At 41.1% G+C, this 17,929-nt stretch overlaps 1 protein-coding gene across 1 annotated transcript; it reads left to right on the top strand.

Moving 5' to 3' along the window:
• The first annotated feature begins 2,016 nt into the window (after positions 1-2,016).
• glula (glutamate-ammonia ligase (glutamine synthase) a) lies at positions 2,017-5,839 on the top strand. Its single transcript, XM_083991943.1, has 7 exons — positions 2,017-2,150; positions 2,891-3,078; positions 3,191-3,352; positions 3,918-4,064; positions 4,161-4,288; positions 4,410-4,609; positions 4,733-5,839. The coding sequence occupies exons 2-7, from the start codon at positions 2,913-2,915 to the stop codon at positions 5,043-5,045; spliced, it is 1,116 nt and encodes a 371-aa protein (XP_083848069.1). The 5' UTR covers positions 2,017-2,150; positions 2,891-2,912; the 3' UTR covers positions 5,046-5,839.
• Positions 5,840-17,929: the final 12,090 nt, after the last annotated feature.

Below are 17,929 nucleotides of genomic sequence, written 5' to 3'. Positions count from 1 at the left end.
TGTACACCGTATCACCATCCCTGCCCGAGATTAACAGAAGACCTGTTCATTTTCTGCCCTCCTACAGTGCTTCCCTTTCTTACCTCGAAAGGTCAAACCTATTTTAATGCCACAGGGTTTGGAGGTTTCTTAAGAAACGAGATCAAAGATGACATCTTCATGCTCTTTGGCAATGAAGGAACTATCATGTCATGCTGCTTTTATTTTAGGGTCTGGCTCTTGAGATTGAGATTGAGATTGCCTTTATTGTCATTGAAAGAATTCAACGAAATTTACATTGCTGCCCCGCTGTGGTACTACATCATCTGAGCTTTAGGTCTCGTTTGTGTCAGACTCCTCCCTGGCTGATATCGTCAGACACTTGGAAAAATGGAACGTGCATATTGGTATATTGCTACTGCTCTGTGATCAAATGAACAGCTTTCTTGTACCAGCAGCAACACTCCTACCTTAGTTTAGGGAGCAGAAAGTTTTAGTTTTTTTCCTACATCAATATGATTTCTAAATGAGAGTTACTTTGTTTATCTTTCTTGAACAGTTTGGTTAACAAGAACTTCTCCTTCCCTGAAGGGCAGGTAAAACATTTTTACAATCATTTCCCTAAGTAGGCAGTGCCCTAGTAGGAAGGTGAAGTTATGAAGTTATGTCATGCTGGTGAATTTTGGAATAACAGGCCGAAATTCACAGGGAAAACTTGTTAGAAGTAGACAAGCCGGCAGTTTGAATGTGATTGATTTGTGTTCTTTCTAGGAAACATTATCTCCTTACACATTACCAGCTGGGAATAACAGGCTGAAATTTGCAGGGTTTACTTGTTACAAGTCAGCAATGTGAACTGATTTTTGTATCATACTTAACATAAGGGGGACAATAGGCTACTAAAATGACTCCTGAGAGACAAGTGAAAAAATATGGTGGGGGTGATTGTTTCTTTCCCCCCTAAAAATAATATTTGCCTTTTGGGGCACCGTTTTTGGAGATGTAAACACCACAAAATGGATGTGAGTGAGACACTGTACCTAACTGTAATTGATTCCAGTACTAATAATGTCATCTCTATCTTTGTCCATTTTCTACAACTAGTGCTTTCACTTTCATTATCTAAAACTGAGCTGATAACACCTCTGTACTTTCAGTTACCTAGGATTTTGAATGCAAGAATTTTACTTGCGTATTGTTTGATTATTTTTACACAATAGTATTTCTACTGTAAAGTATCCAAGTCGCCCAACCACTCAGTGCTAGGCAATTATATAAGACCAATGAACTGTGGTGATTACAAAGCATCAACATCTTGCAAACACACCAATCAAAAAATAAATCACCTTGATTTAATACAGAGAAGGGGAAAGAAGTCATTTGCAGTCATAAAAACAGCCTGCAGTGTTATGGGTTGTTTAACAGACCGTCTTTATGAATGCATTTTACATGTTTTTCTCACGTGGGAATCCAGTGCAGAACCAGAATGAACCAACGCCAGAGGATTTCTCTCGGCAGCGTTACATAATCTCTCCCATTAAAACCAGTAAGCCGTGCAGTAACTGTTTTATACCACGCGGTGGCGTCTTGGACCGAGACCGAGACCCACCTCGTGGGTTTGTGCTGAGGCAAAAAGGATGTACCGGCAGCCCAGTTGTAGTACATTTTGTTCCACACGGTCGAGCCCGCCTCAAACAATGAAGCACGTTAAGTTTCACAAAAGGCGCTCAGCCTCAATCTGAAACTTGCTCACACTTTCATTTATCAAAACCACAATGACAGGGATGAGGAAGATGCGCACGGGAAAGCATACAGATACAAATACACGCACGCACGCACGCACACTCAAACGCGCGCGCACGGACGCACGCGCACGGTTGAGGGTCACGCATTGTGACACGCGGCTGAGTTCCTGCTAGAGGGCGTTGCGGCTCCGCTTGCAGCCTGTCCAATGACCGAGCTGCATGTGCCTTCCATCACCTTGGAGTAAACACACGGCTGACTCCCCCGACCAATCAAAGACGCGACGTCCCAGTTCCTGGTCTTATAAATGCGGCCGGACCCGGAGCATCGGTACCGGAGAATGAGACAGACACTAGCGAGACATCACACGACAAGACACTGGACCTGTCAGTCCTTTAGTTTTTATTTCAATTTCCTCGTTTGTCCAGGTAATTAACTTGTTTTCTTGATGCCTCAAGCTCTTTCGCTCTGCGTAGGTGGAGCGGGAGATGCTTGTTCCAGACTTTGTGTTTTTGTTGTTGTTACTCACTTTAGACAATGGGCTTTTATTTTGTTATGTGCATTTATTTCATTCAGGGGTCGTGGTTTAGTCTTTTTGACTGTTTTCATGTGTTTAGTTGAGGCTACTATGTGTAGGTGGGTGATGTCTTACAAAGAGGATGTGTATGATGTAATATTACCCTGGTTGTAGCCATGACTACAATAACAAGCCTACTGGCGACATAGTGGAAAGTAGAGATGCGTGTTTTTTTTTTCTTGTGTATGCGTGTTTTTTGTGTTTTTTTGTGTGTGTATGTCTCGGGTTTCGTGATTATTGTGGGTTGCGGGTGGGGGTGGGGGTTGCCGTGTTTTTCCATGAGCCAGTGTCTGTGAGCTGGCATGTCTCGTTAAATTCAGTGAAGTGCTCGTGCACAGGTGTAAAGGGGCTTTTCTCTTTGTTTTCAAAGTGGAGAGGGAGGAAAATGCTAGAAATGTACGTGTCGCCTTTTTTTACATCCTCAATGCGTTTTTTGAACCCCTTCTCCTTTCTGGAAGACGAGACAATGGTGGTGTGTTTTGTTTTTTGCGCCCCCAAACCTCGTTACGCAACATGTGATCCAGAGCGCACCCCGATCTGACGCCTGTCCCCCCCTCTTCTTCTCCTTCTCCTTCTCCTTCCTCTCCTCAGGTGTGTTATAGTAGGAAATAAGATGGCTACGTCGGACAGCGCCAGCTTGAGTAAAGCTGTCAAGCAGCAGTACATGGAGCTCCCTCAGGGGGATAAAGTCCAAGCCATGTACATTTGGATTGATGGAACTGGAGAGGGACTCCGATGCAAAACCAGGACGCTGGACTTTGAGCCCAAAAGCATCGAAGGTAAGCAACCCCAGCTTTCTCCAAAGCGTGTAAACTAATAAAGATAGTTATGCATTGTAATATATAATATATATATATATATATATATAATTGCTCCATCCTCCTCTTGTAGATCTCCCTGAGTGGAACTTCGATGGCTCCAGTACTTACCAGTCTGAGGGCTCAAACAGCGACATGTATCTGATTCCTTCTGCCATCTTCCGTGATCCATTCCGCAAAGACCCCAACAAGCTGGTCCTGTGTGAAGTGATGAAATACAATCGCAAACCTGCAGGTAACAAAATGAGCTCAAATCTTGTGACATCTTTATTTAGGAATAATCTGCAATAAAATGGTGTCTGTTGCTGAATAACTTAAATATATAAGGGCACAAATGCTGTAACTTAAAACTGTTTGAGATGGCATTTACTGTAGAACAGTGTCACACTCCTGAACAGGTGTGCACACACCCCCATAATCAAACACACATGCACTCATTACGTTTGCATGCACCCATTCATTCTCATGTGCATGCACAGTGATGCATGGTGACGTTGAGGCTGTGGTTTGTAGATTGAAATGACTGAATCAAGTGAAGTCGTCTGAAATCAGCAAAATGGCTGCACGATTATGGCAAAATGAGTGGATGAAATTGTATAGTTTTACAGTTTCAATGTCAATCTTGCATAATCTTGCACAAAGTGGCCCATTGAACTTTTTGTCTCAAGGGGACAGTCCCTGGTTTTGCTTTTCTATTTTGGACAGTAATTTTCAAAACCATCACAGGTAACTAGAAGTGACTGGCTACACTGGTGCTGGTCTTCTGATCTGATTTTCCTTCTCTCTCTCTCTCGCTGCAGAAACCAACCTTCGACTGACATGCAAGAAGGTGATGGACATGGTGGACGAGCAGCATCCTTGGTTTGGCATGGAGCAGGAGTACACCATTCTGGGCACAGATGGACATCCTTTTGGCTGGCCGTCCAATGGTTTCCCTGGACCACAGGGTAAGCAGGTCATCCAAAGTTCACATACAAATGCATTCCCTTAATGGGAACACAACTTATTATCTGGGTGGCGGCTAACATTTGTCTAATTTACAGGTCCATACTATTGCGGTGTGGGAGCCGACAAAGCCTACGGCAGAGACATAGTGGAGGCCCATTACAGAGCTTGTCTGTATGCTGGAGTCCAGATTTGTGGTACAAACGCAGAAGTGATGCCTGCTCAGGTAATGACCTTAAAAGCCTATTATATCAGAGCTATGCATCTGTCTTTTTATTGTTTCAAAAGTCCATTTAAAAGAAAAAGTAACTTATAATGAACTTGTGTACATTGTTGTTGTTTTTCAGTGGGAGTTCCAGGTTGGACCATGTGAAGGGATCAATATGGGTGATCATCTCTGGGCGGCACGTTTCATCCTGCACCGTGTCTGTGAAGATTTTGGCGTTGTTGCCTCATTTGACCCCAAGCCAATCCCTGGAAACTGGAACGGTGCTGGCTGCCATACAAACTTTAGCACAAAGGAGATGAGGGAAGACGGTGGATTAAAGTGAGTGAAGCTTTTTTTTTTTCCTGAGGGGAGGGCTTGACTTGACAGCTATGTTAATGTGGTGTGTGTGTGTGTGTATATTGCATGAATGGTGTTAACATTTCTTGTGATTTCTGCTTTCAGAGCCATTGAAGAATCCATCGAGAAACTTGCGAAGAGGCACCGCTATCACATTCGTGCCTACGACCCCAAAGGGGGGCTCGACAACGCCCGCCGTCTCACTGGCCACCATGAAACCTCAAACATCGACGAATTCTCCGCAGGTGTGGCCAACCGCGGCGCCAGCATCCGCATCCCTCGTAACGTCGGCCAGGAGAAGAAAGGCTACTTTGAGGATCGCCGCCCATCAGCCAACTGCGACCCGTACGGTGTGATCGAGGCCCTCGTCCGTACCTGTTTGCTGAGCGAGGAGGGAGACGAACCTGCGGATTACTAAATACAACTTGTGGACTGACTCACTGCCCTCCTGACTTTATCTTTTCTTTTAAACTAGTACTGTATTTTTTTTATTATTATTTCTCTCTCTCTTTCTCTCTCTCTCTCCCACTGAGATGATTTTAACCTGCATTTTAATGGCTTAAAGTTGGCTGGTCAACTTAAAACATGACAAGGTAATGAGATCCTTGGTAGTTTGAGCTGGTAATGGCAGGGTATGTCCATCCCCTCTGCTTTTGAAGGGATTGGCTTTTGTAACACTGTTTTATAGCCCATGTCATCTTTCCCTTTTTTGTCTGTAACTAAAAGAACTAAAGCACATGGACACTGAAGAGTAGAGCTGCTAAGGCTGGACAGCATGTCTAACTTAATAAATCTGACTAGTTCATGTACTGTTAATATATGTTGACCTGCCTTTTCAACTATCCAGTCGTCGATGTTACTAATTCTTTGATTTTATGAAGTGTCTATTTTTAAATGGCAACATTTGATGTCGTCAGATTTTGACACACTGGGTCAACTTGTATGGTACACTTTGTAGATGTCTATACCCAGACGTATGTTGTTCAAATGTGGATCTGTCCATAATGCCATTTGTAGATTTCCTCAAGGAGTTTTATCCTTTTGTTAACTGCGATATTGTAATGCACCTGATTTGGTAAAACATCAAGTTACTGAACCTGGTGTTTTTTATTGATACATTTAAAACTTTTATTTTTATCACAACATGGCTGTATGACTCGTGACTTTGAAAAAAAAAAAAAGCAGAAGAATTAAAGGAATAGTTCAACATTTCTGGAAATAAGCTGTTTTGCTGTCTTGCGAAGAGTTGGAGGTGAAACTTGTGCGGTACGGCTAGCGGTACGGCTAGCAGCAAGTTAGCTTAGCACAAAGCGTGGCAATGCCGGAACCTCAAGTGTGGATCTGTCCAAAGGCCCCTAAAGCTTACAAAAGCATTGGAAGATTAGCTTTTGTTACCTCTGAGCCAGTAGCCTTTGACGCAAAGCAAACCTGCAGCTAGCTGCAGCCTTATTTCTAACACACAGACGGAGCAGAGTAGATCTAATTCTTAGCAGGAAGTCAAAAAAGCTTATTTCCCAAAATGTTCAACACTGCAACCAGATGGGACTGTGCTTTGCTTTTCTATCTGCAAAGTGAAAACATGAGCTGTTTCTCAAAACAAACCGGACGCTACAGAAAACAGAACAATCCCAGTGATAACAGAGCAGACGTACCATAAAACTGGTGTTGAGGTCATCCTGTGGACACTAAAAAGAACACAGCTGCATCTTCAAGTTGACGCAAGCCTGCAGTCTTAAAATATCTCACATTTTTAAAAAACAGTTTAAACAGCTGGAAGCACAGTGAGCGGTAAACGGAAAAAGTAAAACAAAGTGTCCCTAAAGGTAACTCTAGTAAAAGCTCTCTGGCTGCGCTTTGTTTTGCCGAAGGTTCTGATGTTTCAGCCTGGCTGATATCTTGGCTGGAGCTCAACAGCGGCTTTGTGCTAGTCGGTGTTTTTTAGGACCGTGTGGGAAGTAACTGGAAACTGATGTACTCACGAGACAGTTATTAGACTCCTTCACTGCTGCAGCCCGAGGTCAGTATTCCCAGAAGTGCTGTGTCACAAACAACTACACAGCACAAGACAAGACTGTTGTGGCTGACGGCAGACTATGTTTACTAAAAAACAAGAGCAATTGTTTAGTTACAGCTGTAAGGTCAGTCTTATTTAAGCAGGATTGATTTATCTTTATTATCCAAATATAGGTTAAGTACAGCTTTTAAGATTTCCTAAATATTTCTGCATATGTTTGTGGTGAGTGCAGAACATTCCTGCCAAGTCAGCAGTATTCAAGACAAAGTTTTCTGTAGTAGAGCGTCTGGAGCGAGAACTTCACAGATGTAAACAGCATCTGTAGTAAAGGAACTCTTTGTTACCGTCACAACAGGAAACGGTTCAACCACACATTTTAGAAAGAACACAACGTCTTCGTGTCACGGGACATAAACATTTACTTCTGATGTCCTCTCTCTACTTCGGGGGAAGGGCCACAACAAAGTTTGCTTTGAGACCTTTCCCCTACATCCCAGCTGCCCTCACAACAGCACTTAGTCAGCTTTCTGATTGGCTTTGTCAGGAACAAGTTAACCAATCATAAAACGGAGGGCAGGTTCAATCCTGTTTCAGAGGATGTTGCTTGGCTTGAAGCCAACACATGTACTCAAACTTTGTTTTGGTCGTTTTTTTCCCCTCAAAGTCTGAAACCTCTCCGCCCCGAAACGTTTTTTTGTGTGTGTGGGTGCATGCCGTTGCAAGTTTCTGAGAGTTGATGTCCTCGGTAAAAACTTGGGTCATAGAGTACAAAGTTAAGAAACAGAAACAGCTGAACCTGCACATTGGGGCAACAAGGCTTTAATACTTTATATGGAACAAACATGATTCCAAAGTAATTAATAAGCACACAAAGAGGATAATGTGGCCGAAAAATATTTCTATTTTTGTCTACGATCATGTTGTACTGCTGTGCAGAACTGCAGGAAAACAGTGGAGGAACAGAGAGGGGGAAATGTTCAAGTCCCTCCCACACACGTGCACTCATTCCTGCCACAATGACGCAAACCTAAACTCAAAACACTGACACATACATACAGGGGAACATAACTGACCCACATACTGCAGTCCATTCTCTCAGCAAAACTTTATACATTCCCAAAGACAAACAAAGACTTTTCCCCAATCAACTCACTCGTACCACCTGATCCAATATTTATTTTATATCCTTATGACTTGTGGGTAGTCAGAACATATATAAACCCATATATTTGCCACAAAACTGTACGGTCCAGCTCAAGTGTCTGTGTGGTGGACGTCCACTTCCTCATAGTCATCATCACCCCAGGAAGATTAGCTTTTTATTATAACGCAGCAGCTAAAGGGGAGAGGACATAACTACAAGTCACTCTTACTTAACACTTGAAATTTGTGATGCCATCTCTGCGGGGAGTTCACCACCTCGCCACATCGTGTGAAAGCCACTTAATGACATTCACCATCATCTAAAAACCTCCTCTTCCACTTCCCCGCCTCGAGGCTCAATTAGAAGAACGAAGGGGCTTCGATTTGCATGCAGAATCCAATCCACCTTCTGCCTGGGAAGCTCGAACGATGCGGGAGACACTGGACAAAGGATGGGGAGGGATGCTGCCCTGTTGCTATGACGACCACCGGAATGTACAGGCTGGATCATGGTGGTTCTTGTGTGGAGCGGGAGAGAGAGAAAAAAAAGAAACACATCCATGTTATGTAAGGAAGGGAAGAAAAAAAACATGAAACGGGGTCTCATAAATGGAGCTGCACAATAGCCCCCCGGCCAAACACAACTTTAAGATGCCAGTCGGTTAGCATGCACTCACACTATGGCATCGAAGAAATGCAACTACACAGCCATTATAATTTCTACATAACGATGTGACTGTGACTGACATTCTGGTAATCTAACATATAACGACACATGGGCGTGCAAAGAAAACAGCACCGCGCATTCATCTTTAAAAAAAAAAATGGTATGGATTTGCTGTCAGAGCGTGTGCATGATTGTCCTCACTTGGGCTGTGTTGTTGTGTAACACACCATACTAGTTCAAACCAGTACTAGCTCATCTTACCACAATGTGCAAGAGAAAAGGGGAACTGCATTAAAGCCATGGCTGAGAAAAGGATGAGACAAAGATGAAATGTGCAGAACGGATTAGGAAGAAAAAGTGAAGCTTGTTTTTTTGTGTAAAAGGAATCTGCAAGAGATGGAGAGGAAATGTCTCTGGAGGACAACGTCGTCTCAGGGCTCATTTTTTTTGGCAAGAAAGCATGTATAATCCAGTTATAGAGAAATGAAACATGCAGGATGGGTTTTGTAATATCTGAGGGAATTTTTAGGTTGTTTTTTAAAGATAACAGCAGCAACGTTTTTATGGGGATTCGTCAATAGATAATAAGTCTAATTTTCTGGGAAAAGGTTCAGCCTTTCTTGCACATCCTTCTCCCACACATGAACACATTATTCACCCTCACACGCATTTCCACAAATAACCACATGTGCTCATAATACAGTAACAGTCCGACGCACGTGTTAAATCAGCCCTGTCAGTCTGCAAAGGGCGGAGGACAACGAGCCGCCGCCTGTTTACATCCACAGTCACACATTCACACAGTTTGGTATTTTCACACAGACAGATGCTGTGCACTCACTAGAAGCATCCTGACTGGCTGAGGGCTCTGGTGTGATTGGGCTGTTGCTAGAGCCGACTCAGCCACTCAAGCCTATACCTGCTCCCTGATTGGTCACGTCATTATGTATGACACAGTGACACAGTTTTGCCTGTGCTGCTGCAGCACAGACACAGCTCATCTGCCCTTACTTCTTTCTGATAGAAGAGAGATAGTAAAGATCCTTTCAAGATCTACTCAAATCTACTCAAATGTATTGTTGTTGTTTTTTCAAATATAAGAAAGTATGAGAGAAACATTGATTCAGATGTGATTTCACTTTGCACTCTGCTTTATTGAGTAACAACACTGTAAATGTGGAATAAACAGGCTAATGTTGAGTTTTTATTATCCAAATTAATTTCCTAATTTAGATAATTAAAGATTACAATCCTGTGGTTATAAAAGGTTGCGCCTAGTCGTGCACATTCTTCAGTATGCTCTTGACCTACTTGGATTGCTGCACACAATCTGCATTTAAATTCTTTGCACTTGAGTAAACATTTCTTTTGCACAACCACCCAGCAATGCTTTAAAATGCTCCTTTGTTTCAAGTTGTTGCTTTGAGTTTATGTGTCTATGTGCTACACTTCTGTGAGATAAAGCAAGTGGGGAATTATTAATTAACTAAATGTAGCTCAGGTGGTTAAGTTCACAAACTGTTCCTGTTGCAAGCAGTTGCTCGCTGTGTGAACTTGTTTCGTTAAGGTTCAAACAGTCCACACCTTCATGATCCCAATAGTTGGCCAGATGCCAGTACTTTTCCAACTCAAATTCACAAGAAGTGCTCCCCTCCTCCGAAAGCCTCCTGCTGATTTATCCTCGGGGGTTGGACGTTCAGTAACACGCCGAACAATGGCTGACCTCACACCCCCACAGGACCACTTTTTGTCTAAAGGCAGAGACGCAAAAACCCCAGTGTTTTCAGACATTTGAAGATAGTGACAAAAGCTTTTGCAAGTACCTTTAGTTCTCATGATTGTCCAGTAAAACTGCGTCATGCCATCGTTAAAAACAGACTTGAATGAAACTTTGTTTCTTAGTGTGGAGAACTCTCAGCCACTGCAGAAAAAAACAAAAACAAAGACCAGAGAGAGGAAACGGTCAACCAGGGTTCAGACGGATTCACAGCTGAACTAAAATGTTCAAAATATGAGAATCCAATCCAATAACACATTTCAAAACTATATAAATATGTTTTTAAATTTGTATCGTATTTACTGGTTCATCGAAACAGTCACAACACAAATGACAAGAGTTTGTAATCACAACTAAATAAGTAGTTAAGGAATGAGTATTTTACCAGCATTAAAACATTGAAGGAAGAAATTTACTACTATGATCCCATAGTATTTATCAATGGGGAGGACACAATACATTACACACATATGTGATTTTCAAATGCTGTGTTTATGGTGTGTGACAGCTGCCTCTCACATGGCAGTCGTTATACTGAGCCTGTTTGTTTAAAACACTCGTGCACAAACAGGTCAGCGCTCCAGGTCGGCCTCACCAGTGAATGGACACTACATGATAAACAGATGCTCAGTGAACAACACTTCCTACCTCAAAATGACTCAGTCATTCCTGCGCACCTAAAGCCCCCGGTCACACCAATCTCAGCATTAGTCACACATGTTCACTCCTACAATGAATTAAACGTTGAAAGACGTCACACTGATAACTGAGTATTTCTGTTGTATTTGTATATGATTTAAAATCCGATAACTATACAATGGTCAGATAAATAAAATGTAGTAAAGAATAAAATATGCAACTCAACTTAAGTACAATACGGGTAAGTGGAAGAAGATGGATGGATGGAACTCTAATGTACATAATGTACTTAATAATTATGTTCATAAGTAGTCTACAATACACAAGTAAATCAAATTTTATTTGAAGAAGGGACATTCCTTGAACTACAAAAGTATGAATGCCTTGCGTCATCAGGTACAACCTGTAGTGGCTGGGTGAGGCAGAGCGGACAATCAGGAACCAAGTAAAACTTTATCAAAAGATCCGATGTCATGCCAAAAGGAACCGGTAAAATCTAGTTGTTTGTGCAGAGGAAGCAATTTAGTAGCAGAAGTGAACAAGTGAAATCATTAAATAGACAAACTTCTGTATTTGTCATAATCTGCATATTTCCACATTTTAGGTCAGGTGTTGTGTGGTGAATATAAAATGATACTGTTTTAGCCTGTTTATGTGTCACTATATCTGATAAAATGTTATGTGACTCAGCTTTTCTTTCTCGCTATACACTGGCGCTCTTCTTTTCTCCACAGTCACTATATACGTCAACAATTAAAATCATCTGGAGGAGCAGATGATAACTATCTACATGGATTTTTTTTCCCATGACCTTGACATTTGCTTTAGCACGATCTTGTTTGCCTTTGACTGGCTGCATAATCCTGTCTGTCAGTATGTGACGCTGTGTACTGTAATAAGCGCAATCATGCCATGACTAATAACTTCAAGAAAAAAAAGAACAAGGGAGTGTGTGTAACAGTAGATGATTTATGAATGCCAACTGGTTTTTGTGTAATCACTAGGAAAAAAACAAGTTCCTTAAGTGAAATATTGGACAAGATTTGGGCACTGTCTGTATCTGTAACTGGTCTGGATGTGCATGTCACAAGAAGAAAAGAAAACTGTGGATTTTCCACTTCCATTGTTCAAGATCACATGCTGACTCAGTATATCTGCCTTTCATATTTCATATTTCTCTATGCCTGCTCAGCCGGAGATCTTCTCTCTCTTCCTGCTTGCTATCTTTAGCTTCCATCATCAGTAACGTGACTACACTGAGTGAGTTCAGACAAGATATTGTCATGAGTCTACGTATAATTTAATAATTTCTTAGTAAATTGCTGATTTGTGATGTGTGGTGCATGGTGAGAGTTAGGCATGAGATCCTTTTCATAAGCTTTAACTATACTGCACTGCACAGCTGATTACACGTCCTCAGGAAATTAAGACAGGCTTGAACTCGGCATAAGGCAAACACACTGGGTAAAGTCCGTCACTGGTCACGGTTAACAGGGACAACCTAAGGTCCAGAGAATGACAGTGGGACAGAGAGTAAAAAACACAACTGCTTTGTCTTTGTTTGTTCATCCACGTGGTTCTAGTCCTGACCAGCTAAGACAGGAGAAGCCCGTCAGTGTCTCTATTGAACACCTCTGGCTATTGTTAATAAGCATCACAAAGAAAATGCTTATTCTTCCAGGATTCATGTTGACCTGTTTTTCTGCTCCCTTTAAACACAGACATAAACATAATGTGATGTTAGGTCCCCACACATGTCTCTAGAGGCCTGAACGTAGTGGGGTGTGTTTAAGTCAACTGATTAAAGGTATTCACTATTCTGCAGGGACACACCACAATGTCAAAATGTTTCTTCATTATCCAGTGGGCCTGACCTGAGTCTTGATAAGGCACATAGCACTTAGACAGAAAACAAGCAATATTATGTACATTATATCTTGATTCTGTTTGCTCTTGCTTAAAGACGGCGATATGACAAGCTGAGTGAGAGACGTCTGACGTGAATGTGTAATTTTAAAAGGATTAAACTTTCCTAATTGCAAGCCACTGGCAAGGAGGAGCTCGTAAATGTCAGACTTTTCAAGGCTGTTGACACACTTGGCACACGTGGCTTTAAAGAAAACTTTTAATGTTCTTGTTTGGTCTAATTTCTCGTTTTTTTAGTTGTTTCCCTCTTTTCCTTCCCTTCTGCTTTACTGTACATTGATTTTATTTTATTTTATTTTTTTATCACTGATTTTTACACAATGAGGAGCTTTTATTATTTTTTAACTCTGGTGGTGTAAGATGTGATCTTTATCAAAGTAAAAAGTAAAGGTGCCACAATGTTTTTTAATCAAGTATTTTATTTGAGTAATTTATAAGTATTACCAACACAAAACCAGAAAATGAATGACTGGAAAATGATCCACATTATATAGTATACCTATTTTTAGTCATATTAGCAGCAACTATACTATTTGTCAAATGCCATGAAATCAGATGTTCATGGTCCCCGGAGGATGACTGCTCATGAAAATTTTTTGTCATGTCAGTTATATACAGTAGCTACAACCTTTAACTGTATACGACCGCCTTTTACAGTAACTCACATGACTTACAGAAACCTTAGTTTCCCACAGCCAAATCAAGTTTCTTATTTAAGCATGATAGCATGGTAGCAATTAAACCTCAACAACAAACCTCATGTCAAATTCTTAATTGCCAGCACGCAAGAACTGCTGACATGCTAACATACTGACGTAAGTAGGGCAAACATGATTTAAACATTTTAATACCTGCTAAACACCAGTTTGCCTTTGGCTTTGAACATGTTAACATTTGTCAGCTGCTAGCGTGGCTACAGTCTTGTTTAGAAATGAATGGATTAGCTGTAGTCTCTCAGAGCTGCCAAATACACGTAGTACAGAAGAAAACTGACCAGTATTTCCTTCAGTAATAAAGACGTATAAAATGCTCCATTGCAAAAGAACAGTTAGTCCTTGAGTGACTAACCTACATGTGTTCTCACCTCAGGCTATTCAAAGACACAACTATGTACGTTAAGCCTCGTTCTACGTACGTAATACAACACCCAATAGTATCTCAAAAAAGTTTCTCATTCCTCCATTGGACAAACATAGAGCAGAGCGGTTGAACCAACGTGACAGAGGACTGACAGGGTTCCTCCCCAGTTAGTCACGGTTGTTTTAGGACACCTGACTCATGCCATCCGGCTCGACAAGACTAGTAATGAACACAGGTGATGTGAGGACAGCCCACAGAAGCACATGAAAGACAAAGGCTCAAACCTCAGATAAACCACTGTGGTGTAAATATGTGGCGATAGGAAGGAAATCTGTAATGGTTAGATCACCAATGATTACAGGAATAAACCGAGATATTTTGAAACATGTTCGTTCCACTTAGTTTGCACCTGCGCTAACTCATTGTCCTCCATGAGAAAATGGTGACAAGGGATTGCATAATCTCCAGGATGTATGGCCTGCGTGTGTGTGAGTGTGTGTGTGTAATACAACACATGAGCAGATTTTACACACATGATTAGGCATGTAAAACACACTGACCCTCTGTGTAAAACTGCTGTCTTTCGTACCCACTCACATAATTGCCATTCATGTTTGCATTATATAAAAGCAAAACTCAACTGCTTTCATCAACAGAAAAAGACAACGCTCACATCATGGGTACAATTACAGTAAATTATTACACAACATCTACATTGTGACGTAAACCTAAATAGTTCCTTAGTTACTGTGTGTGTATATATTTTACATTTCCTGTGTTTTGGGCGTTTGTCAATGTTGTAAATGTTTCACAAACCCAAGTTTCTGTTCGATACAGCTTACATCTTCTACATCTTGATGTCGAATAAAGTCAGTTAACCACTCATAAAAAGCATTAGTCAGCCTTTCTCAGTAGTTGCGTGAACACACTGCTGAACGTCTTGCTATTTTTATTTCCCTACACATGTGATGACAGGTGACACTTGTCTTTCACCCAGAGTGATGACAGGCCAGTTCACTATTTTTCACAAGCCATGGATACATGCCTGGCCAAAACAGCTGATAGTCATACTGATAACATACCAACAATGCAGGATAAAACTTACACCTATAGTTGTCTCTGTGTCGGCTAAATCTCAAAACATGTTATTTCATAATTTTAGCAACATTTCAGCCTATAACATGTACATTTGCATTTACTGTACAGCCATGTTTGTTTGTTTGTGTATTTTTGTGGGTTTTTGATTGAAAACAGGTAAAGTAGAAACAGAATTTATACTTTATTTTTTTGGTGTGTGTTTTCTTACTTATCTGTACTCATTTGCACTCAGAGTTTTGATTTTGTTGGTGTGAAAATATGTCACCGTCAGTCTCTAATCTTTGTCCTCATCCAGTGCTGATTCAAATCACAGAGACAGACGGGTTGCTGTTGTTGCATAATTGCCAACAGCATGTCAGGGTTTCACAGACAGACAAAAGCTCCACACATACACAAACACAGAGAGAGAGAGAGACATGCACACAAACATGCTTGCGTGTCAGTGGCCGTCATGCAAGTGTCTGCATCTTTTGTTGGATTCCTGGAATCTGCCGGCTCTGTATTTGTGTCATTTTTTACTTGAAAATGAAAATGTAAAGATGACGACAACAGCAGCAGATGAATGTCTGTTGAAGAAGGCTCGAGGCCTCTTTCTAACCCAGAGATTTAAAAATGATTACACGAGAGCAGTGCCCTTTCCAACCCCCACACCCCTCTGAGCTCCAGTGAGATTAAAGGCTGATCATGTATCTGATGGTGCCACAGCAAGTTTCTTACTGCCATTAGTCTGTTGCAAGGGCCTAATCCCAGCAAATCCGTTATTTTCCTCAGTACATCCAACACACACACTAGTGCCAGCCTTAACAGAGCCACAACAACAAGTAGGAGCAAAGAAGGAAAACTGCTGTGTTGCTACTCAAAGGATTGTCATCAGTTTCGAATCAGTTTTTCGTCTAATCCACGGTCAGTAATCAAAATAGAACGACGCACAGTAGACGAGAATGACGCATTTTCCCATAAGGTTGAGTTCTGGGTGTCCGTCTGCAACCTGTTCAGAGTAATAGGATCACTTCAGTGGAGGGCAGAGGTTTGAGGGAGGTCATGAAACAGTAGGGGTGCAGCAGGCTGCTGAGAGACTAGCGATTGGACAGATGCATATCTAGTCCTCTCTGAAGCCAAATAACATGTGTCCAAGCATGTGTGCAGAGAATAGTAAGGAAATGATGCTGCTACAAAGCTGCCTTTTGGTATTTTGATATTGTACTAAATTAACATAAATCTGCAAATGATAATGACTAATTGTATTGGAAATATAGGTAATTTTATTGGTGTCACTTATATTCAACCACTTTTAGATCATGTGAGAAAAGTAGAAAATAATGCAAACAAATAAACAAGTGAGCTAAGAAACTTATTTGACATTTTGAAACTGCATTATGTAGGGTAACCAGATCCCCCCAAAAAACAAATGTGGGACAAGCACTGACAATGAGAAGCAGAGAAGAGATCCTATCTAAATTTTAAACACAGACTGAAGGTTTTAATTATACTGTTGCTTTCATCTTCCAAATGCAAGATTTCGGTTCGCAAGGCCGTGGATTTGAATCCCAGTTATGGCTGATATGTTGCAGAAGAAGAACTTGCTTTCCTAAAATTAATAGATGTGACAAGTATTTGTAGAACATTTTCACTTGTGTAAGTGTCAGTATTCGTAAGTAATACTGTGTCTCCAAGTACAGCACTAACCTTGAGGGCTCCTCCGGACGGACGTGCTGTACAGATTCAGGGCGAGTCTTTACAAAGTAAATAAAGAAAGTACATATCACTTTGATAATCTAACTCGTGAACAGCCAGGCAGTGCAGCTGTAACACAACCTTTGTCAGCAGCAAGGTGAGACAAGTGATAGTACAAGGTGGGCAATCTTACCCACAGATGTTTGAATTTTTTTTTTTTTTTACCAGATAAAGCAATGCAGCCCAGTGAGACCTGCAGCTTTTCCCTATAGATACACATCTGTTTATTTGTTTTAAATAGGCTTTGTGATTATTAGTCATTAAAGGCTGGTTCATAATTAGAAGTACAGCACCGCACCCCAGAGAGTCCATAGTAACCCAACACTACCAAATTTGTTCATGTAATATCAAAAGGCCGAGAGCTCTCGTCTCTCTGAGTGCTCTTCACAGGCTCTGGACTGATAAAAATGAAGCATGAGGACTTGTTGAATCTTTTATTTTCTCCCTCAGAGGTGGTCATGTTTTTGCACCTGCTATTTTGTTGCACTCTCACCAGGGAATCTTGAAAACTTTCCATAACACTGGCTGGACGGAGAGACCTTGTACTGGGAAACAAAGGCGGACTTTTTGGAAGTGATTTGCATTTCCGTCATCATTAAAACTTTTTTCTTTTCTTTTTTTTTTCCTGATATTGCCTCGTGAGGTGGACGTGTGCGGACATGACTGTACGTCCATGGTCTGGAACGTCCTGAATACAAATGGACACTGGGACAGGACATCATGCTGCAGGAGTTGTATAAAGAGTTTCCTACTGTACGACATGATGGCATTAGTGTCAATGTAACAACCTCTGCTCTCCATGAGAGACAAAAATACAAAAAGCTTTTAAAAGCTTTTCACATCTGAGTTTCACTTCAGCTTCATAAACACTGATTCATTTGTCTGGATGCTGGGGGTCTCTGCAGTGTGTCCCAGGGTCATGACCTCCACCAGTACATGACTGAACTTGTAGTATTTATTACACCAAGTGGAAAAGAACATGTTCACATCACTATTTAACACTTGGTCTGCCAGTAGAATAAACAACATGGAGTTCATTTCTGTTAAAGTCTTTACTTTGAGTCCCTATATTCAGTTTTCCAAATTACAAAATGCAATTATATACATTTACTGTACAATTCTTGTCTACAATTCTTTTTAGTATATTGTATCATTACAACTGTTTTACTTTTTTTTTAGTAGTTGAAATTATACATATGACTACATTATTGTGTGCTTTGATAA

This window comes from Trachurus trachurus (assembly GCF_905171665.1).
Source record: "Trachurus trachurus genome assembly, chromosome: 17".
Lineage (NCBI taxonomy): Eukaryota > Metazoa > Chordata > Actinopteri > Carangiformes > Carangidae > Trachurus > Trachurus trachurus.
The sequence above is the reverse complement of the archived record's forward strand: the minus strand, read 5'-3'. Positions and strand labels throughout refer to the sequence as shown.

Excerpts from the sequence above, each read along its gene's own strand:
- glula (XM_083991943.1), top strand. The coding sequence starts at position 2,913 with ATGGCTACGTCGGACAGCGCCAGCTTGAGTAAAGCTGTCAAGCAGCAG. Across the intron at positions 3,353-3,917 it reads ATACAATCGCAAACCTGCAG|AAACCAACCTTCGACTGACA; the intron begins GTAACAAAATGA and ends CTCTCGCTGCAG. Across the intron at positions 4,289-4,409 it reads CAGAAGTGATGCCTGCTCAG|TGGGAGTTCCAGGTTGGACC; the intron begins GTAATGACCTTA and ends GTTGTTTTTCAG.